The sequence below is a fragment of the Lissotriton vulgaris genome, chromosome 7 (assembly GCF_964263255.1).
Source record: "Lissotriton vulgaris chromosome 7, aLisVul1.2, whole genome shotgun sequence".
NCBI classification, from domain to species: domain Eukaryota; kingdom Metazoa; phylum Chordata; class Amphibia; order Caudata; family Salamandridae; genus Lissotriton; species Lissotriton vulgaris.
In genome coordinates this window covers 838,299,139-838,323,052 of record NC_141695.1, presented here as the reverse complement: position 1 = coordinate 838,323,052, position 23,914 = coordinate 838,299,139, and the positions used below count along the sequence as shown (strand labels likewise).

The 23,914-nt window shown below is 46.5% G+C and overlaps 1 protein-coding gene across 2 annotated transcripts in view; it reads right to left on the bottom strand.

Annotated features, from left to right (window-relative positions):
• The window catches only part of LRRC45 (leucine rich repeat containing 45), a 493,704-nt gene that overhangs the window by 431,695 nt on the left and 38,095 nt on the right, over positions 1-23,914 (bottom strand). For both annotated transcript variants that reach the window (XM_086931189.1, XM_086931190.1), the window contains exons 2-3: positions 12,364-12,660; positions 11,715-11,776 (exon numbers count right to left, since the gene is read on the bottom strand). In XM_086931189.1, the coding sequence (XP_086787315.1) occupies positions 11,715-11,776; positions 12,364-12,610 (309 nt within the window). In that variant the 5' untranslated portion in view covers positions 12,611-12,660. The remainder of the gene's footprint in view (positions 1-11,714; positions 11,777-12,363; positions 12,661-23,914) is intronic.

The window sequence follows — 23,914 nt, the reverse complement described above, 5'->3', positions numbered from 1 at the left end:
TCGGGGGTTCATTGGTATTGTGTATGTCAAAGAACCCATGGCACCAAAGACATACCTGGTTGGGGTCGGTCACAGACATCTGTGTGTGGCAGTCTTTACAAGGCTTAAACCCTGTACTTTTCGTTGGGAACATTTTCCTTTGTAAACTGTAGAGAAAAATATTTTGTTAGAAAACTTGTTAAAGACAAGAACAAGAAAAATGTTAGGAAGTAAGCTTCGGGTTTGTGTCTGAAGGTGTGGAAAGAAAGGAACAGAGAAAGGAACAGCAGCAGAGGTGGCACTTATATCCAATGTCACCTACCAGTGAGTGGGAGCAAAGCAATGAAGAATCTCAAGATCCAGACCGGTGCTTGGGGTATTCACAAGGTGTGAATTGGTGGTTAGAAGCATCCATAAGAAATATTGTTACCAGAGTTAATTTATACTTTTAATTGGTACAGGTTGCTGTAGATTCCTCACCTGATGAATGAGCCTCACAGCAATATCCTCCGGACATGGGAGTGAGTAGTGCTGATTAACCAAGGAAGTAATGTAGCACTGCCCTAGCAAAGAATCCATCACTGCGTGCTTGGGGTGAGAGATAATAATGTTTAGTAAAAATATGCAGGGACGACAATTTGGCCACCCAGCAGATGTCAGCCACTAGAGCATCTTGAATCTTATCCATGCAGTCTCTGCTTCAACTTGGTAGGTTGATGAGAAGGAAAGAAATTTGGAGGAGTAATAGACTGGCCATATGTAAGGTCAAAACCATAGGCAAGAAGGCTTGGCAGGTATGCAAGACCAACTTGGACAAAACAAACTTCGAATGGTGGATAATTTGAGAGGGCCTAAAGCTGTCCAACACTATTGCAACTAAGAATACGGTCTTCAAAGTAAGACACTAAACTGGACACCTGTAAATCATAAAAAGTCAACAGAAGATTCATATTCCACTGAAGAACTAGGAATGGAGTACGACTGGAGGAAACAGGTAAAGCAAACCTTTCAGAAAACATGCCACTAAAGGTGACCTACACAGCCATAGCTGATCAGGGAGACACATGAAAGAGGACAGGGAAGTCAATTAACCTTTTTTATCCACTGCCATCCCTTGTTGTGCTAGAGACATTATGAAATGTAAGATACCAAAAAGGCGTAACAAAGGAATCTAGCCCTCTGACCCACACCACTGCACAGATTTGTTCCAGCGACCCGCATAGATATATTTTGCAGTGGGTTTTCTGGTAGCCAAGATGATGTCTGTAATTTAATGGGGGAGTAACGAGCAAGCTAGCTAGTGCTTCTCACTCTGCACACATGCAGCAGCAACATTCAGGGATTGGAGATCTGACCAACCTGTAAGAGCCAATCCGATCAGCTGTACTTTATTTTCCTGCACGTTCCACAGGGCCTACATCAGACTCATTGGAAATGATACAGGAGGCCCCAAGACAAGCTGAATCTGAAGGTTTCCCCCTGGGAATCCCCTAGAGTGAAGTCTAAGGCATAAACTAGAGGACAGTTCCTTTTCAGAACCATGAGGGAACAGGTCCACAGATAGGCACCCCAATCCAGAGAATTCACCTCTGTCATTTGGGGGTGTTCTTCCTACTTGCAGTTGTCAAGCAAGAGGAGGCGGACAGCTTCCACGTTCATGCTGAGAGTGCCCGAAACAGTGGGTGCTGCCAGTAACACTTTGCTGTAGAAAATGAAGGGAGGAATGCCTTCAAGGCAAGTCAGACTGCAAACAGCTCTATCATACTTGAAACAGCAAGCCAAGACAATTATACCACTGTATAATTGTGACGCACCACCCCACACAACAATCACCCAAAAGAGTAAAAAATGATGAGCCGTTTTGCTCAAACGATGTGCATATCCACCGCTCCCGCTGTTTCCAAGGAGCAGTGTCCAAGACTAATGTCCAAATTCACATAAATGTGGATGCACCACCAGCACGAAGAAGGATTATTTCCATCCATTGTTGATTTTATATAAACAGTTTCTTTATTCTTCGAATGCAATGAAATGACAGCCAAACAGCCAACGCGATTTGTCCAACTGGTGTGGACTTCATCAGTGCTTTGCAAGTCAATCTAATAATCTGTAGTAGTAGATATTTAGAGAATAGTAAGGTCATGTGATCATCCTATATGGAAACTGTTCATTCATGTATCCAGGGACAGTTGAAAGTGCAAGGCTCCTGTGCTGAATCGATGAAAGGACAAGACCGTTTGAGTTTGCGTCCTCTTCAGGAAGGAAAAGTTTCCATATAGGACACTGCATGTGGATGTCATGAAGATCGAAAGAGTGCTTGTTGCACTTTTAGTATTGTTTGGATCTTTAAACTTTTAAAGGAGATATGTCCTTATTGTTGTCGTCCCAGGTGGGAAGAGTTGCGGTTAAGGCTGTGTGATGCCACCAGCCAGTGCTAAAGAGCTTTTCAGGACCACGCAGACACCTGTTGGAATATTCTTAAGGTGACAAATCTAAAGGAGGATGTATCAATGAGACTGAAATGCTAAAATACACTCCATAAATACAAATAGGTACAAGGAGCCCAAGGCAATACTTTGGTGACAATATGTCTGGATGGCAGAGTTGCAGTTACTACCGTACGACGCCAACAACCAGTGCAATAGAGGTATTTCTGGAGAAAAGCTTTTCACCACTAAGATACCTGTGGGAATATTCTTGAGGTGAAGAATCCGTAGGAGGATGAGACCGAAGTGCCATAATACATTCCATAAAAACAAATAGGTACAAAGATCCCAAGGTTTGAACATGCTATGAATAAAGAAGTACCAGATGCTCAAACGTAACCACATGATCTATAAATGAAGAAACTATTCTTTTCATCGAAGATTACTTAAGGGGAAAAGCTCAGTCAAGGAGTGTTTCAAAACAATACAACCCAGCACAAACTCTATGACCACAAAAAATGCCCTAGAGCCATCCAAGGATCTGAGCACGTCAAAGTGAAGGACATCAAAAATGAGACTGCCTGAATGATGGTTGAAAAATTGCTCTTTCTCTTGATGAACTGGAGATCAAACTGAGGATGGACAGAACCAAACACATTCTAGAGGTGCTTCCCTCAGAAAAGGATAATCTTAAACCTACAGGCTGTCCAAAAAGAGGATACTTAGATTCAGCTGGACTTGAGGAGTGGTGATAGAAATACTGCTCAGCGACTCATAAAGTACGTGGTGGCAATAGGACGGTAAATGATCCCCTTAAATTAAATGATTCTAAGACAGAGGTGTTGCTCAGAGCTCTCCTAATGTTTGGGACAGTAATCTATGGGAACCTTCTGTGGGGTTTTGTCCTACTACTGCTAAAGTAGCCAAAAGTCTGGGGCTCCTTTTAAATGTACACTCTTTAAACCCCAAATTACTGCAGTGGTAAAAACAAGTTTCTTTAAATTAAAATTAATCACAAAAGTTCTTCCACTTCTATGTTTCTCACACAAATTTCTGGTTGGGAAAACTTTTACCCATGCCAGTATGGACTATTGCAGTACAAAAGGGGGTGGTGATGGACGGAGCATCTGAATCAATCAAACACTCACACCCAGTCAAAAGATCTGGGTTTAATCCATCACCGTTCTTTAGCCCACTCTGCCACACCAGTTGAGACATGGCTATACGCAAATCAGTCACCGGTTTCTGTCATTCCAGCCGTCTTCAGCCCGGCTTGCTTGAATCCAGTTCGGGCTGGACTGTTCCCATGAGGCACAGGGTTAGACTGATTTGCATATAGCCATGTCTGAACTGGGGTGGCAGAGTGGCCTAAAGAACGGTGATGGATCAAACCCAGATCTTTTGACTGGGTGTGAGTGTTTGATTGGTTCAGATGCTCCGTCCATCACCACCCCCTTTTGTACCGCTTTTGGCCGCCATAAGTGTGGCAGGGTATACTCAGACGCGAGTCCCTTGCTCACTTTGCCACTGGATTCAAGCAAGCCGAGCTGAAGACGGCTGGAATGCCAGAAACCGGTCCTCGGAAGCTTGTTTCCGGTCCAGGAAAGGCATGGCTTGGCAGTTCGGGCTAGTCTGTTCCCATGAGACACAGGGTCAGACTGATTTGCATATAGCCATGTCTGAACTGGGGTGGCAGAGTGGGCTAAAGAACGGTGATGGATCAAACCCAGATCTTTTGACTGGGTGTGAGTGTTTGATTGGTTCAGATGCTCCGTCCATCACCACCCCCTTTTGTACCGCTTTTGGCCGCCATAAGTGTGGCAGGGTATGCTCAGACGTGAATCACTTGCTCACTTTGCCACTGGATTCAAGCAAGCCGGGCTGAAGACGGCTGGAATGCCAGAAACCGGTCCTCGGAAGCTTGTTTCCGGTCCAGGGAAGGCATGGCTTGGCAGTTCTGGCTGGACTGTTCCCATGAGGCACAGGGTCAGACTGATTTGCATATAGCCTTGTCTGAACTGGGGTGGCAGAGTGGGCTAAAGAACGGTGATGGATCAAACCCAGATCTTTTGACTGGGTGTGAGTGTTTGATTGGTTCAGATGCTCCGTCCATCACCACCCCCTTTTGTACCGCTTTTGGCCGCCATAAGTGTGGCAGGGTTTTGTCCTGTTTAAGGACTTCTCCAGGGCTACAATACAGACAACATGAATTTTTTTTAAACATATTTTATACAGGAATATATACAACATAAAAAAACATTCATACAAAAGCCATTCCTGTTCTATATCATATTTACATTATTATTCGACGAACAGTAAGGTCACAGGGGGCCATGATCCCCATGAAAAAACTATTCGTTAATTAAGTGAACAACTAATCACACTTATTTTGCCATTCCATATTCTTCAAAGTCCAAATAATTATGTTTTTTATGGGAAAACTAACTTTAAAAGTCATAATATACATGCTTCATGTATCCTTTCAAATAAGATGAGGGAGAGAAAACCTAAGTATACAGATCAAATGAGAAAAGTTTATGAAATTAATCAGATTTAACAACATCATCAGGAGAACAGCTGGCTATAGTGTATGTCAATGACTGTGTAGTCCAATCTTATGTGCCATAGTGAGCAGAGCCTATGCATCATCATTCCATAATCCACATACATGTATGTAAGACATTTCATCCAATTGACCCAGTCAATGATGCGACAATTGGGCCAAACTCTACACAATGATTTTTGGCATTCGGCTATAATCAATGACAATGACTGTACAGTCTAGTCTCTTATACACCAGTGCACAGTACCTGTGCACCAGCATTCCACAATTGACATGCATACATATAGAGCTTTTTAGCAAATTCACTCGGTCATTTATGTAATAATGTGAGCCCAATATTGAGCCAAACAATGCACACAGATGTTTCTCTGTATATTTCTTGAATAGGACTTTTGTAAGGTCTGCTCGATCTGAGAGGAGGGATCATTCGTACAATAGAACATTTGATGAGGTAACCACTGAATGCTAAACATCTGTGTACATTGTTTGGCTCAATGTGGGGCTCACATTGTTACATAAATAACGGCATGTCAATTGTGGAATGCTGGTGCACAGGTACTGTGCACTGGTGTATAAGAGACTAGCCTGTACAGTCATTGTCATTGATTATAGCCGAATGCCAAAAAACATTGTGTAGAGTTTGGCCCAATATTGTTGCATCAGTGACTGGGTCAATTGGATGAAATGTCTTACATACATGTATGTGGATTATAGAATGATGCTGCATAGGCTCTGCGCACTATGGCACATACGAATGGACTACACAGTCATCGACATATACTATAGCCCGCTGTTATCCCGATGATGTTGTTAAATCTGATTAATTTAATAAACTTTATCGTTTGATCTGTATACTTAGTCTTCCTCAGCTTATTTGAATGGATACATGAATAATGTATATTAGGACCTTTAAAGTGAGTTTTCCCATAAGAAACATAATTATTTGGACTTTGAAGAATATGTAATGGCAATATAAGTGTGATTAGTTGTTCACTTAATTAAGCTTTAGTTTTTTCTTGGGGATCATGGCCCCTCTGTGACCTTACTGTTCGTCGAATAAAAATGTAAATATGTATATAGAACAGGCATGGCTTTTGTATGAACTGTTTTTTATGTTATATATACATTACTGTATAGAATAGGTTTGAAAAAAATCATGTTGTTTGTCTTGTAGCCCTGAAAAAGTCCTTAAACAGGACGAAACGCGTTGGCTACCAGCGAAGAATAGAAAAATGTATAGAATAAAAGAAATTTGCAACGATCTTACTTGTTGGGACAGTTTATTTTCCTTTTATGTGTGCTGATCAAATCTTCATTGCAAAAGTTTGATGTGGAAATCTTTCACATTTTTAGGAAACTATGGGGTCTTGTTTCCTTTGATCTTTGCCCCACCTGTTGTTAACTAATTTCCCGAAACATAAATAAGTGCAGTATGAAATCCTAGACCTCGTTTTGTAAATCATTTTCTATGTATTGGTCAGCCTTTTTTTTCCACAGCAAGAAAGTACTATCCATTTGCCAATTTTAGATTCAATAAAGACAATTGGGGTGGCAGACCTTTCAGAATGTAGTTTAGACTACAAAGGTACTCTTTTCCACAACATCAACTGGAGCACAGTCTTCTAAAATTGAGGCCTACAATTAAAACTAAGCTCTTTGATCAATGGAACTTATCTTTTTTCATGCATTCTCTCATTCTTGTGTGGTTATCATCATGCTTTGAAACAGAACCACAAGACAATCTTCAGGGTGTTAGATTGCTGTACACAAAATGCCTTCTAGAATAGTGTGAATGTTGCGCTCCCCACATTCAGGATTTGAATTGCGCGATGGCAATGCGAAACCCAAGTTGCAAGCAAGTGGTCAAGTAAGAAACATGGACTGTAATTGATTATTCTGGAAAGCATGGTGTGCACACCACCCCTTTCATGATTAATACTAAACTGCCACATGTTGGTGATGCACCCGAGATGAAAAGACAAAGAAAGAAATTTACGTTTGAAACAGACCACATATTATAAGAACAGCGAGTTCTCGTCAGCGTCAAAGGAGGCATTTGGAACTGATAAAGACATTAATTCCTAAAGCATTTATTATTGAAAGCACATAAAAAACGATTGATTTACGTTTTGTACACACACAGTTTACTGAGGGCTAAAGATGCACTATGGGTATTGGAGTATGTAAGGCACATTTTGGTGTAATCATCAGTTTTGAGTGCATGCACGTGAGGGGGAGGGGCCGAATTAGTTTACAAATCGAGCTGAGAGTGATGAAACTATCTAGAGTTCGTGAAGAACCCGGACCTGTAATTGGGAGAATAGGAAAGCAGGTACGCATAGCACGCTGGCGGAATTAGAAAGCTTTGGTAATACATAAAACAGTTTGAAATTCATGCATTTGAACAGTATAAGCCACAGATGGGCGCGAAGGATAGATAAGCTGGAACGCACTGAACTGATATGCATAGAAAGGAGGAAATATGCACGAGTAAAAATCAGAAAGCTTGATGGTAAAATATCTTGGCCTTTTTAATCTTCAGGTTTTCATTAGCTACCTCTGAAACACAATGCGTGGTTATTTTAAGAGTACGTATATTCGTAATTAGATTATCTAATGGACATGTTTTAATTATGAAATGTATACAAAATTGAATTTAGATATAAGTGTGGTTTCTTTAGGATTAATGCAAATGTCGTTATGTTAAATTTCAGCTACCCCTGACGAAGAGCATATAAGTGCTCGAAATGCATTGGGTCATTAATAAAGGAATGCTGCTGAGAACTACTTTTTGCGTACGGATCGTATTTACAAGGAGGCTTGGATGGGCACATGTCGATACGTTAAGTTCCCAAAAAAACGCAATCTGGTGAATATGTGGAACAAACAGAAATAATAAAAGTAACTTGACAATCTTTTTAGGCTTAAACTTGTTTAAACATGTACAAGGACAAACGGACAAAAATATGGTGGATCTTGTATCCTCAAAATAAAACGCAGTGCATCAGGGTGTGGAGTGTGAATGCTGCGCTCCCCACATTCAGGTTCTAGAATAGAATAGCATTGAAAGCTGCAGCCACATGACTCCAGCTTGAGACTGCCCTGGTCTGCTTTAGGTTCTTTCTTTAAGTACTGGAATGTGATAAGTGAAGTTCATGCTAATGATAGGGAAAAAAACAGGCCTGCATTAGATGGTGATAAATGTGCTTCATGGGGAGAGGTGAAGCCTAGGACTATTACATTTACCTCCTATATGAAATAACAAGCATTTGCAATGCAATAGGTCTCGCAGTAGCAAAGTTTAAAGTTGTTAGTATTGTAAATGGCATTTTTTTTATCTGTTTTGTTTTAAAAGCAATAAATATATACAAGGTTTATTATAATGTTAGTATGTGATAGTTTGGCAAATGTGTTATAGGAAATACAGTCTATGCACGTGGGATAAGACGCTATTAACTACTGCTACTCCTTATAGCCATGGATTCATATGATGTTTTGCCAAGTGTGTTTTCTGTTGCAGAACATACCATGATTGCCAATCGATGCCTTGTGGTGAATACTTCATTTCCCCTAACTTTAAAGAATCTGTTGGTGAGAGTTGCATGTTTTCCAACATATACACCGTTAGGAATGGGGAGCGACGTTCATATTAGTTTTTATTCACTTTGATTTTTAGGAGACATTGCTCTGTTTTGCTGTCTTGCGGGTAATGTCATCCAAAACAAGACGTCGATTTTTTTCGAAATGAGACCGTAATTCACTTTCCCAGTCTGCCGTCAAGTTTTGTGTCATAAACTACCTACCTGCTGCCTGGCAAAAAACGTGTCTTTTTCACATGTCGCATTAAAGAATCACAGGGAATGGCAGAAAATAAAATTACGGCCCACTGTGGTATCGGTTCACATTTAAAGGAGGAAATGTACATGCGTGTGTTAAGTGTTCTGTGCGAAAGGCGGTCCACAGAGGACGATAGACGTGTACTGTTAAAAAGTCAGAGAGTCAAAGGGTACATACTCAATCAATAGCACTCACGGTTTAGTATACTACCCTATACTGTCTGTGCAAGTAGCCTGTAAAGATACTCAGACACAGAATGTTGAAGACTGCATTGCAGCCCAGGTAGTTCACGGGTCAGCTGAATAAGTCTCTTACTGTTACTGTTTACAGACAGCCAGTGGCAGACCAATTGCTCTGCATTCCTGTATCGAGCTTTATGGCGATTGTATCATAAACTACCAGACACTGCAAAGAAACAGCGAGGTGCCCCAAAACTAAAACAAGAAAATCCATATAATAAAAAAATATTTTAATATTATTATTATATTATTTAAAGGTTGAACCAAATACACTGTATCCATAACTTCACACACACACTTATAAATACGAGCACACACCTGTACACAGTCTCTCACATACATTCACACCTGCACACAGACATTTGTAAATACACACACACACACACACACAAGAACACGCCTGCCTGCACACAGGACTCACCATACAACCGATGCCAATCGCAGCGCTGCATGACTTAGTCAGGGTACTGAAGCGCTCGATACATAATTCATGGGAGACAGCTAATAATTGCGCAACGAAGACAGCGCTTTGGGCCAAGCAGAGGGCAGGGAAGCGCTACACAAACGGCAATGCAATAATGTTTACACACGGTCGGCGCTTCACCAGCGTGCAGACATTGTATTCTATACTGTGTTCTAGCCACGGGAGCAGCGACAGGGGGCTCAGAGCTGAGGAGGGGGCCCCAACGAGTGACATTCACTGACGGGTGGCACCGTCACCTCTTCTCCCTACCAGAGAGGCCCTGAGGCGGATGGGCACGGAGATCACCGCTCCATTCACTTCTTGAACAGACACCGGCTTTGTACCCAGTGGCAGGAAGTGGGGGGGGGGGGGGACGGGTACACAAGGGGTCAGGGGCACGCAGAGTCATATGGGGTCAGGGGCACACGGGGGCACACGGGGGCGGGTGCACACTGGGGCACACGGGGCGGGGGCTCACGGGGGCGGAGGCAGGGGCAGATGAGAACTTGAGCCAGAAACGTATCTTGGACCTAGTGGAAGCCCCCGTGCCCTGGCACATTGGCGCGATGACCTGGGCACGGCGGAGAATCACCACTGCTAAGCTGGCAAGGATCCTTCACCATGGCAGCAATCCACTCAAAAAGCATAAGAAGCAGGTCAGGGCCACGGTCAGGGTCCCCGAAATATATCCACGAGCCGCGAAGGCATGACAATCGCGAGCATGAAATGCAGGGCATACCGCACAGGAGAGGGCAGGGCCCCTCCCGGGGGCGCAGACGCCAAGCAGAGTCAGAGCTCACGCAGGACAGACCTGGAGACACAGGGATAGAGCACCAGGCAGGCAGGGGCTCAGCTTGTTCTCTGCACTGCTCCGACCGAGCGCAGCCTGCACCTGGACAGCCTGTTCGACAGGGACCCAGCACAGCCTGTCCCCCATCCAACAGGGACTCTGCACTTCCTGTGATCGCTGACTGACTGGGACCCAGCGCTCCCTGGACCCAGCACAGCCCGGCCCCGCCCGCCCGGCTTCGCTACGTCCTCTAAGCGCCCGGCCTGATTTACAGGAAATTTTGGCTCTGGGTAAGTCAGGGAAATTACTGGCAGTCTATACAAATAATGAAACTGAATAATTCTGAGTTTAAAAACAAGGGACCTGCATCGAACTCTTGCACACCTCCATGCCTCACTCCAGCTCCGACCACCAGGCCTCATATAATCCACTGAACCACCAACACGAGAAAGTATGCTCGATTCCTACAGCGTGCTTGTATCTGCCCAAAGATTTCCTCAGTCCTGAGCACCCATCCATTTCACAGAACCCAAATGTTACACAAGCAGTGGCCGCGCAGCAGTAAAGCTGCACGGCCGTGAAAGGATCATCTGCATTAAAAAACTGCAACAAACATAACCAGCACCGCCTCTCCCCTACCTCCTCCACCGCCCAGGAACTCACAGGAATGACGGCACAAACGAAACCAAAAAAAAAAAGGGCGGAAACATAACACTGAATCCCGCCCCTCCAGGACTCCCTGACCTGCCTCATGGTTGCCAAGGCAATATTTCTGAAAATATTGTCGTGCTACCGTAAGGCAGGTCATGGAGTCCTCGAGAGGTGGGATCCAGAGCAGACAAATCTGCTAAACAGGAGCTTTTTCCAATGGCAGGCCTCCGTTTCGAGAGGCCTGCCAATGGAAAAAGGGGGCGTGGTTTCATGCAGGACTGAAATTCTCCTGTTCACAATAAGTCTTTGCCTCGAGCAGGGCCATGCCCTGCAATGGAGGCTTCGACCTAAAAAGGAAGCTTGCTTTTCTCATCTATATAAGGAAAAGGAAACTTATCTTTTCTTCACTTCTGGAGTTCCTAGCTCTGGAAACAAGCATCTTACCACCCCATGGGAGTGTGAAAAGCACACACTGAAAAGGAGGTTGAGATCACCCTATGAAAAAGCATGGCTTAGGTATTCTTTAAGCTCAAGGAAGCAGCTTTATTTTGTTGCCTATGATGTGAATGAGGAACTGGACTGGGTGACACAAAGAAAAAGACAAGCTTGGCTAAGGTGGAAAACATTAAGTGTTTGAAATCAGATTGAGAGAGAATAATGGGTTGAGCAGGCTGTATTACTAATTCAAAAGGCCATCTCCAGTTCAGCCCTGTCTCTTCAGCAGCTAATTCCACATGCATGCTTCAATATGATGCCTCACACTTACCTTTAGGTCTAAACGTTTCACTACAGAGTTGGAACACAGGCCATGCACCAGGAGCTTCACACCTAAAATAAAAAACAAAAGAATACTCTTCAATAGTAGTTAGTGCAAAGAGTTCGGACCCTCTGGGTTTAGAATGTAGACAAAAAATTATTGGTACCTAGGGGGAATCAGAATGGACAGTTTTATTATCTAGACTGCGAAGTGGGACTTTCCTCCACACCACTGCTCCCTATGAACTGTCTAGCTCACCAAGACCTCTGTGAATAAATTGAATGCCTTCTCTCTCTGATTCCTGTGGAAAAAAGTCATTATTTTAAAGAAACATCTCAGTCTTTGAGTGAGGTGAACTTGAATCTTTCTGCTCTGACTAGTGAGGTGAACTCGTTTTGTCCTCTCAGTCCTTGCGAGAGGAATGTCCTTTCCTTAGCACCGCAGCATTTCTGCAAGTAAATAAGCGTTCCTGCTGTTTTGGTTCCTCCGAGTTTCTTTTGCTAGAGTTGCCCATAATTCACACACATGCACCTCATAAGTGGCTGATCAAGAAAAGTACATTCCTCAGAGAGCCACCACTTCTCAATGCTCCGCATCACATATGCTATTTGCCTACTTTCCAAATACACTAGCCATCCTCTCACCACATCAAACTCACCCTCTTCGCTCAGCATGCAGTCACTGAGTAAGATTTCTGTGAAGTGAACATCATTGCTTAGCAGCTTTCCCAGCACATCGCAAGAGTCTACAGACAAGTTCTGGGCAGTAAGGTCCAAGCAGCAACGACCACTGGAATCTTCCCGCAGCTCATTCAGCTGCTTTAGGACAGTCTCTTGTGGCTCAATGCTGCCTTCTTTGCACAAGCGCACAAAAGACCTCCGAAACTCCTCCATCTCCACAAGCATTCCTTGAGAATTTGCAATCGGGAATGGGGATGAAGGATTCTTGCGAGTCCCTGGAAGGAAAGAAACAAAGCACCTTCAGCCAGCAAGACCATTTGTAAAATAACATCCCACAAGCACACTATCCGTACAACAACAGCCATGCTCACTTGTATGCAGTACAGGCCATATGACTCAAAGGTCGGGCTTGAATATGGAAAGCCTTTTTGGGATTTCCCAACAGTAATAGAAAAAGAGCAAATTAAGCAGCACAAATGGAAACATCCTGGAAGTGGGTGAGGGATACAATGATGTTCAGAATCTGAAAGATAACACTTACACCACCATGCACATACAGCCAAACTACAAACGCACATTTCATGCATCTTGACAAACAGCATCAATTCAACACACTCTCACACCGGATTCAGTGCTCACCAACTGTAGGAAAACCGGATCTGCTTTTATGGTTACCCCCACTGTTTACCTAGTGCTATGCTGTTTCTGACTGTTCCGACTGGGATTCTGCTAATCAGGAACCCAGTATGAGTGCTTTCTCCCCTAAATTGGTTATGAAGGAGTACTCAGGTACATCTCAGATTGTCTACTGGCGTACCCTTAGAAATCCCTAGTATACGATGCTGAGGTAAACAGGGCAAAGATACACCAAGGGTCTCCTATGGGCTGCAGCATGAAATATGTCACCCATGACAGCCCACTTAAATTGTGACAACAGGCCTGCCATTGCAGTCTGTGTACACTGGTGCTAGCATCACTTACAACAGATAGAGGTTTCCCTATATCTGAGGTCACTGCACTTAAAACCTATAAGTATGCTGTCCGGAATTCGGTTTAAACCGAATGTAAACGATAGTACCCTACCGATTGAAAATAAGATGACCTGGTTTAAACCGAGTGTCACTGATTTTTTACATATTTCGAGTGTCACTGATTTTTTTTTACATATTCGTTGCTCCGATTGGCCACTTGAGGGAGCCAAAGGAGCACAAAAAAGAACTATCCTTGAGGAACGTCCTCCCACTGCTGCGGATTTAAGCCAGCGGGGTCGCGGGACAGCAGAGAGAAGCCCACACCCTGCATTCGCTGGACAAAGGCAGCAGAGTGTCTCCTGTCGCGCCTCGGTCTGAGAACAGCCCGAGGGGCGCCACCAACAAAAGGAGCTTTCACAGCTCATAAAGGGATACGGACTATCCTGGAACTTGCTTTATGGAAGCAAACAGCGGGAAACAATGAGTCCCCTCCATTAAATTAGGGGCACCCAATTGGTTGGCAACTGCGTACTGAGCAACCCCTGTAAGTGTCAGTTTTATTTGCACTAGGTTTTCTGGTGTTCCACAGTGGAGTGCTCTGCGGGTAATGTATTCAGTGTTAAAGTTGCTAAACTCTCTAATTAGGGTGGGCGCATAATGATTTGATTGCTTTCCAGCTTACCTACCAAGAGCAAAGATGAAATACATGGATGGGGGTGGGAGGGCAGTGTGGGAGGTAACCAGCTTCCAGGGAGCTCAATCCGGCACTCACCTCGAACAATAACAGAGTCACTCCCTCTAAAAAAAAAAAAAATCACAGGCACACATGTGTTACAATACAAATCGTATTTTAATTGATGTCAGGATTATTTGTCCCCAAACATCTCTGCCCGCATTGAATATCAAGAGGAGAAGACGACTGCTGGTGCTCCAAGACTCAGCAGATAAATACTGCGAGGGAACTGTTTCACAGGAAAGGTGGCAGGGCATCGTTCAGTGGTGCATTAATTGACCTGCCTTTGCGTTATTATTATCAATAATAAAATTAACGGAGTTAGTCAGTGAGCAGTAAGGAGGCTGTGTCGGAAGGTCAAGATGCTGGCAGGCAGACCCACAACGCCGATGGAGCTCAAAGGGCTGCAGTCTAAACCCTCCCCCCAGCCCCTGCTTAGAAAACCTCCCGGGCACAGACAGAGCTGCACCCGAGTACTTCACAGGTCTTTGAAAAGACCATTTACATATTATCAGAGTGCTTTACATGAGCACCATAGTGCAGGGGGTGAAGACAAACAAGAGAATGACAAACAGCCTCTGCCTTTGTTGCCTTCTCATACACGCATGTTTTAAGTGCTGACTTACGCTGCTTATGGGACAGTGCTGAGAATAACAAAGAGCAAGGCATGGGTGTATCAGCTGCAGCTCCACAATTCTAGCATTAAACAGAGGAATTCTGCAGCGAGCGCATTAACCCACTGAGTTTTCTTTGACCAGAGATACAACTCACAAGTGATTCCTCTGTCCGAAGCTGCCCTACAGTGGAATGTCGTTCCTGAAGCCTCTCTAAGACCTGTTTCTTCCTGATTTTGTTATTGTAATATCTTGTCTGTGAATGGTCTGTGCCGCAGGAAGAGAAGGTCTGTGGGGGATCGAAAACGTACATCAGTTCTGTCTTGCTTTTTAATATCCCTGAGGCAGTGTGTGGTCATCTTCTTTTTGAGTTACATGGCAAGGTGTTTACCTTCAGTGGGAGTTCTCACTGTATGGCTAGGTGTTGCCCTTCTGTCTGTCCACATGCATTACAGAGATGGATAGAGCAACAACATTCTTCTCAGCCCACTGAGTGAAATAGATCTTCCTGGCTGCCACTTTTAGAGATAGTGACAAATTAGGGATCAGTGTTCCGCTTGTGTTTTAATAGACCTTTGAATAACAAAACATCCTATTTTTAAGCGTTTGCTTACTGTTTGTATTTGACCAGGTCTTTCGATGGGGTGTTTTACTTTATTGCAAGTGTGCTCGATCTTGTGCCACATTAAGTGTGTTCCTATGATCTACAGAGCAAGGGACCTCCTTTCGCTCCACCTCTGGTTCCCCCTCTTCCTTTGGGTGGAGTTGTACAAGGTACATTCTTTTTTTTTTTTTTTTTTTTTGAAAACCTTTATTTTCCGTAAACATAGTACACAGCGTCAGCCTACAACCACTGCGGGCCGGCCGCTATGACAATATACAATCATCCCGAGGTACCTTGCATTGCAGCAGATATAAACAAGAACACAACGAAGGATTTGCAAGGAGCCCAAGGAAAAGGATAACGAGGGTTTCATTTTATAATTTTGACGGATCGTCCTAAAGTCAGACAGGGTAGCTGAGTGGGCGAACCACATGAAGGATGTTCAACAGTGATTCATCTCTATGAAAATACTGGCGTAAATCATTCACAGTAAGGATATACAATCACAGAGGTAGATGTCGCCCCAAATAGCGCCCGCCCATTCAATGTATAAATCAGGAATTACATCTAGCTTGCCTACGGTAAGAAAGGATATAAAAGGGACCATCATATAGCAGAAATAAAGGATCCAATGACGTATAAAAAAGGCAGTCATTACATGTCAAGATTCGTGACAGGATATGCGCCCTCAATCGATAGTGGAAAAAAGGGAAGGAAGAGCAAGTTCTGTAATCATTCAATGACTATGCATGAAAATCAGTATCTATATCATAGTATCAATGAACCAAATGTTAAGGACGTGGACGCAAAACACAGAGAGAATAGACGTTTCCTAAAGAACCAAACCCAACCTCCCGTCTGACCCAAGATACATAGGAAGAAAAGGAGAAATAAGAATAAAGATAAAAAGAAGGCCATAGAAACGAAAAGAGAAAAGAATAAAGCCCCACCCCCCCACCCTGCACGTCGAAGAGGCTATGGCCCACCCCCCCCTACTAACGTGCCTGTCGCCCCAAGAGTACCCACATAAGGGAAAGATGGGGGGAAGACAACCCCCGGAGAAGAATGAAAACCGGAGGAGGGCCAGAGAAAAACAAATAAGCTATCAATGAATTCGCACCTCGGCCGCCCCTCCCCTGGCCCCACCAGGACCCCGCACCAACGTTCACCTCCCCAGCTGTCCGATGCAAACACCAGCCTTGTCCACAGCAGAACCGGGAGAGAAAGAGAAAACAGCTTCAGCCTTGTCCCTGGCGTTCCAGCAAGTCAATAACGTCTAGTCGAGCAACAGCCATCTTGGATGAGAGTCGCAACTGTAAAAACCATGACCGGGCATGACACCATCCACAGTGGTCTGTCCAACGCGAAGCCAAACTGAGCAGAGCTACCCAGTAACGGTAGAAACACGGCAGCCATATCCCAAAGTTGACCGACCAGGGCCATAGCAGCAACCCCATGATGAGACAAAGGGATCCACTGAGGGGCCATAGAGTAAACCCTATACGTGGCGACCAAAAAGATGCCTCCTGCCGATAAATAGGGTCGAGAGTCCGCAAATTCTCCACATCTTGAACGGATAGCGCAGCGGCCACTAGTTCCTGGGCATCCAGTGTCGTGACATACATCTGGGTGGATTGGCCGCCTCCGTCGGGCTCAGGATAGGGCAAGGCGCACAGAGCTTGATGAGCAGCACCGCCGAGCAGTATTGTATCTAGTCGGCCCTCTAGGTCCTGGGCTTGGAAGCGCATAGACGATCGCAGGTTGTTCAGAGCGCCCAGGACAGCAACAATCCCAGGCGGGTCACCTACATCAGTTTCATGCACCCGGAGGGCGCCGCCATATTGTCGTCTTCGAAAATGTCCACCGGTGCCCATCGCCATTACAAAGCGCCAGAGGTAGATCCACGAAGCAACGCAGCCACGAGATCAAACAACAGCGAATCTGTCTCTGAACACCAAGACCCGGCTACAATGTTGCATGCGCCTCGATGAGGTATCCGATCAGTCCTCCGGGGTCGGCCGTTACAATTATCGGGCGCCCGGTGAAGAAGGCACCCAATGAAGCGCTGAAGGACAATATGGCTCCCAGTGTCAGCCACAGGGCAATTTGGAGGTACAAGAAGGCTTCGGCAACAATTGCAATGTAGCAAGCGTAGTGGCGCGCAGGGCCGGGTGATACAATGTAGCCAGAAAAGAGTTGCTACAGTTGCACGCCAGTCGCCCGTTCCTCCGCTGCAAGCATCCGCAGTCATCGAGTTCTAGAACAGCAGTCTCCGGGAACAAAGACCCGGTCTCCAGCGGGCAGCGCTGGAACGAGGGTAGGGACGAATCGATAGTTCCACCGCAGGATATTCAGCGGGAAGCACACCATCGGAATCAGGATCGCCACCCGGGTCCGAAACGCCGACGTTTTTTCAGGATTGAAAGCAGGATGAGCGGCGTTTCGGAAGGAAAGCGGGCGGGTCGGCGGAGCCGAGGAGTCAGGCGGCCATCATGGTTGCGGGCTAGGCTCCTCCTCTACAAGGTACATTCTTGAGGCAAATTATTGGGGTCAGCTATCGGAAACAACTGGTTCACAGTGCATTAGATCCATACACAATGGAGTTACAGATGGTCCGGGTCATTCATATTCCTGAGACAGGATTTGACCCAGTGCAAGTGATTGAAGGGATGGAGGCTGGACAATAAACTTCTCCATTAGTTTTTGACTTGCACCAACATTGCAAGCTAGAAGTCGCCAGCCATCCATGGAATTTGTGTGTCACGCCCTCACCCCATCTTAATCAGCTGGCCCTCATACAGTGAAAGATGTCGGAAATTGTTCCATCGTTCGTTTTGCAAATTACAATTTGAATTTAGTGTATTGCACATTGGGAATTCATCTGTGCCAAGTTTGCCACTTTTAAACATGCAATTTTTGTTGTTACATCTGGCTTTTACCTGCCTCTGAGGCCTACTTTCTAAAAGATACGAGCTCTTGATGACCTATTCTGCTGATCCAGAGAATCTTTCCTATGTTCTTTGCAGAGAGTGCCTAGTTTCTGCAGTTAAGTAAGGTTATTTACGACTGCAAAGTGTCTTGACCTTGTTCATATACAGCGAGTGCTTAATGCAAAGTCCATACATAAATCAAAAGTATATCGTTTAGGGAAACGTTAAGATTGAATTAAAGACCTATTGGTGTGAGACCGAGTCAGTCGGATATCAGGCTCCTGCCTTGCATGTAACTAACAATTTACCATCCGTCCACATTTTTCAGAATCACTGAAGTGGTCGAGCATTGTCGTTGTTTACCTCACTGGCCATTAAAGAAGGTTCTGGCATTGTTTAGTGCAACACAGAGTGCAGGGGGCGAAGACAGACAAGAGAATGGGGAGCCGAGGTGTGAAAGGCCAAAGGGCCAGAGCAACACCTGGCCCCCTGCCTGGCTCACGTGTGGGGGGGGCGAGGGGGGGTAGAGGAGCTATTGTGTTCTGGCGTCTGTCTAACTGCAGCCGCACTTAAGTACTTCGCAGGTCTGTATACGACCATTTTACTTAACAAGGCTATCTTGTTTTTCACCCCTTCTTAGAGTGGGGAGCTTAGTGCCACCGGACAGAGTCAGTTTTGCACAGTTAAAACTTGCAATGATGTAAGAATTTTATTGAAGGTTGTAAAGCACTTCAATCCTTTGCCCGTACACTGGTTGGATGTATCATGTAGGTTGACGAGAGATAGTAGGCCTAGGGTGACCTGGTTTCAGTGCAATTTGTTAATGGGCGTGAGAACGTAGAGGATGTCATGTATGCACTTTCTGAAAGAGTCTTGGTGGCCAGAGTTGGCAAATTGTGTGCTGTCTGTTTTGGCGTTGCCAGTCTCAAGTGCCAATGTCTTGAGGGCCTTTTCACAAATAAAAGTGTACATGGGAAGGAAAGAGAGAGCGCAAATGACCAAAGATTCACTGAAGAAATATTGTATGGTGTACTACAATAAATTTGACTTGTAAAAGTTTATTTGGACCTCATATACACTGTACATAGACTGGCTATATACCATGCACCAATTAAGAAAGCAAGCAATAATAAAAGCAAAGCGTACCATAAACACCGGTAAAACACCATTTCAGTTGTTTTTTATGGCGCGAAAATGAGTAACCACTGAAAAGCACTGTTTTTTCAAGGTATTGAAATCACTGGAAAACACTGAGAAAACACCACCAGAATTTACCAAAAATAGAAACTGAAAACAGGAAAGCCTATCTATAAGTCACCCCTTAGGCAGGCTTTTTGTTGGAAGGGTTATCCCAGAGGCCAGGTTATGTCTACCCGGCTCCTCCGTGACCCGCCTCTCCCGCCAATAATGCAGAGCCTTAACGAGACATCCCTGCCGGGGGAGACCTCAAGTATTGAATCGTACACACGAGGACCACACCACACTTATGAACAGACACCACACCCTGGGTTTTCGATATCAACTTCTTTATAATCAGATAAAAGAATTTGCACTCTTATGTACACACGATCAAGGGATCGCCAAAGTCCCAAGGTTTCAGGGAAGGGGTAGCGGGACAGTCTTAATCTCTTTGGACAGTACGTAGCGTACCCTGCGCACAGCTCTCAATCCTTGAGCCGGGGGGTTACGGAAGATGGTAGTACTGGAGGTCTTACTCACTTGAGGATGACTCAATTCGTGTTGGTAGTGTCGATAGTCCAGCCGGACTAGAGTACTCCTCGAGCCGCGACGAAGTCAGCAGGGCTCGATCCAGAGGTTTAGTTCGTGAGGAGCCGCGACCACATCAGCAGGGCTCAGAATGTTCGATGAAGATCTTCAGGGTTTCAAGCTTGAGCCGCAACGAGGTCAGCAGGGCTCCGATGTTCCGGTTCCAGGGATGAGCCGCGACAGCATCAGCAGGGCTCGAAGAGTTTGCCAAGTTCAGTTCAGCCGCGATCAGATCAGCAGGGCTTTCTTGTCCAAGACACAACTGCCGGCTAGTTCTGGGGCGGGCCTTGATATAGTCCAGTGGCCCTTTGATGTCCGAACCCTCACAGGCGGAGGTCCGAGGTTTTGGGGGCGGCCCGTGGGCGAGGTCCGGCGGTTGGTCCTTTGATCCCTTTGAGGATGCGTCCGGGAATTCCCAGACGCCCAGCAGGTCTGGAGCCAGCACTCGGGGAGGCCAGAGGTGTATTGAAACTGGCCCCCAGGGGAAGACCAGAGTTGTGATAGAAACAAGTCTCTCAGGGGAGGCCGGAGGTGCCATTGAAACTCCTCGTCTCTTCTCACTAGGGTAGCCCTCACCCTCCCAACGGGGGCTGGCGCGTCTGGAGCCTAAGCTGCGCTGGGGCTGGAGTCATGCTAGGCCCACGGAGTCATCGATCTTGGGAAGGGAAAATGGCTGCCGGTGGGCCTATGGGGCCTGGTGGGTTTGGGGCGCGCGGGCTGGGAAGATGGCCGGGGACAGGCCGATGCGGGCTGTGGGCGGTTGGTCTGACATGGGCAGGGTAGCTAGGGGTGTCTAAGTACAGAGCTGGGCTAATAGGGAGCTGATTAGTGGGGGGAACCACGCCACGAGGCCAGGTCCAACACTTTTCAATCCTGAAGGCAGGTGGCTTGGTTCTAAGTGTGAGGGTGCTCCTGCAGGAGCAGGACACACCCACAACTTTCGGAGTCCATTCTCCCGAGTTGTAAGTGCATTCGCCATTAAGATACATAGAGTGGCCATGCGTCATTAGGCGATGACATCTCTAAACTGGCTGTAAAGAACCTTGTCATTTTTTATATCAAACTCATACCCCCACACGATAAACCGTGTGGGAGGTTTGATTACATGCACTGTAAAGCTCCTCCGGGAGACCCTCAGTGCTCCTGGTACCAAGACCCAGACAGCACAAGATGGCTGCTGCGCCAAGCTCGAGCAGGGGTAAGCAGAACAATAGGTATCCTGTCACAGGGAGGTGCGACCATCTCCCAGACAGGGTTGGGAGCATTTGCCAGCTCCATTCAGTTTGCTTGAGGGGCACACTTGGTGCCCTCCTTGCATAATCCAGTTCAAACCAGCTCAGGGAGCCTTTGGCTCCCACTCTGGCACAAAAACTGGACAAAGGATATGGGAGTATCCTCCCCACTGTCCGACCCCTTCCCTGGGAGGAAACCTGAATCGTTCCAACCCTTTCCTTAGGGTACTTAAGGGCTTACCTGTAGGTGGGTCTCTAGATTCGTCGTGGTACAAGATTTATTTCAAGACACCACTTCTTCTTCGACCGTCTGGGTACTCTGGGCTTCACTAGACTTCGCTCTGGGTATCAAGACTGCAACTGGGAAGACTCCTGATGCTTCTGGCCTTGTCGCCCTGCTCGTCTGCTGCAACATCCATACAGGAACCATCCAAGGCCTATGAACATCCAAGACACCCAAAGGAATCTCCCTTGAAGTGAAGGAGTCACTGCCCTGCATCTGCAGGCACTGCAATGAAGCGGACCCGTCTGCTGATCCCGTGCTCCCACAGCCTAAGAAAGGCTCAGCAACACAGGTGGTGGTTCTTCACATTCCTCGAGGCCTGCCCTGTCCTCTATCCAAGTTTGATGCAAGTATCCCTCGTCAGAGCCGTAGGAACCGAACCCCTGTGCACCCGGTTGGCTTACAGTTGTTAAGACCTGTTGGCTTTCTTCCTCCAAGATCTTCGGGCTCACAGTAGCCTCAACCTCAAGTATCCCCTTTGACCAAGCTCTTCATCCTCACCACATCACTTGCACCGTGGGCCTGTATCTTTGGTGAGCTGCTGGAGGTCCTCTTGAGACTCCAGTGCCTCATTCCTGTGGGTCCCCTTGAGGGGCTTCTTTTTGTGGGCTCCCCTGATTCCTAGGGCCTGCCCTGACTCCCCTGCTTGTTGCGAGTCACCTGGACCTTGCTGGTCCTGATATTGCACCTTCTTCGCTTTCAAAATTGTTTGCAGTTGCCAAGGCTTGTTGGGGCTCCCGATGTACACCGACCCCTCAACACTCAACATCCGACGTGGGACAGTGTTACACGTCAAGCATCCTGTGCCCTTGCTTGGATAAAAATAACCCCCACTACAACTCCCACAAAGCACCCTCTTTAGAGTCTAGTAGCCTTGCTTGTGTACTATCACAGAAACAACCTGTATCTTATTGTCAGGTGACTGACTTGGTATAAAGGAGGGCTTCCCACAATGCTTGGCTTACTCCTTCTGTTGTGTTGGACCATGCCCCCTGACCTGGGTTCTCTCGTTTTGACTTTCTGATTCCCCAGTGAAAGTCTTTTGGAATAAGCGCAGCGTCTGTGGAATTCCCGATCGATTTCAAGAGGATTAATCAAGTGCTTTCGTTGAGAGTCTCATTTAACGTTGCGCTGGACTGCCGTTTCTATACCGGTATGAAAATATCACCTGGAGCTGTTTGAACTGCGTGTTTTCTTAGCGCACTACTGTCCGAATCTGTACATATCACGGAGCACAGGTCGTCAGTTTACTTTTTCCCTAGCGTGCGGACACACTGAACTCCGAGGCTCCCTGCCTCTCATTGTTTTTTTAGGTCTCGCCTAGACGAAAGCAAAAGCGAAGCTTTTGCTGTCTATGCGAGACACCTTATGTTGCCACTTTTCTGGGAATGGTGTGGACATCAGACTGTGACGAGCCTGTCCTCCTGGAGATTGCAGCTCGTGAGCGCGCACGTCGCGTCGCCCTGCCTGCTATTCGCATTCACACAAAGGCTCCCGCACGCATGCGCACATACACACACTGCATACACACACACGCACCCCCCTTTAACAGACACACGCGCAGACAGACACACGCACGCACAGACACACTACAACAGACACACGCGCACATCCCACCCTCACTCACCCCTCCTCCTCCGCAACACACTCACCTGTTCTGGCGGTGCTCGGCGTGCCTCTCGGGCGGCGGTTGCGCTTTGCGGGGCACTCTCACCACATGAGAGCCCCGCCTTCTTCATGCGCCCGTCCGCTCTTCACCCGGTCCCCCATCTCGGGACCGGGACTCGATCAGGAGCCCTCGGGGCTCCTCGGACAGTCTCTTCTCTCTCGCGCCGCGATGGGGGCGGGACTTCCGGTTGGGGCCGCGCTGCGATTGGCCGGCTGCCCAACCGCTTCCGGGTCGTCGCAGGCAGCGCGGCGGCCCGGCGGCAACTTGTTGTAATAGCAATGGTCTGAGAAGGACAGTGGCACATTTGTGTATGTTTTACTTCAAGGTGGTCGGTTCAGGAGGCACAGTAGCCTTGTAGCAGCATGACCATTAGGTATTACACTCATTCTTGTTTTTTCTTAAAATTCATTTTTCCCGGCCCGGCCACGCGGCCAATGCTTGTTTTGTACATTTATGCACTCAGGCACCGCTTTCCCTCCCACAGCACCTAAACACCGCATCCATGCTTGGGGCCGCAGAGAGGAATTCCCTCCCACCTCTCCCCCGCTGCTTCCTGCATCATTTCCCACAAGCCGACCGTAACAGATTCCTAGCCCGCCACTAACCGATGTTCCGGAGCGGAAGCGCTGCAGAGCTCTAGGCGCTATGCACCCGTTGGCACTTGCAAACTCTGAGCTAGACAATGTACCAGAAGTGGTTTTCTTGGCGCTTACTTGGCAACCCATG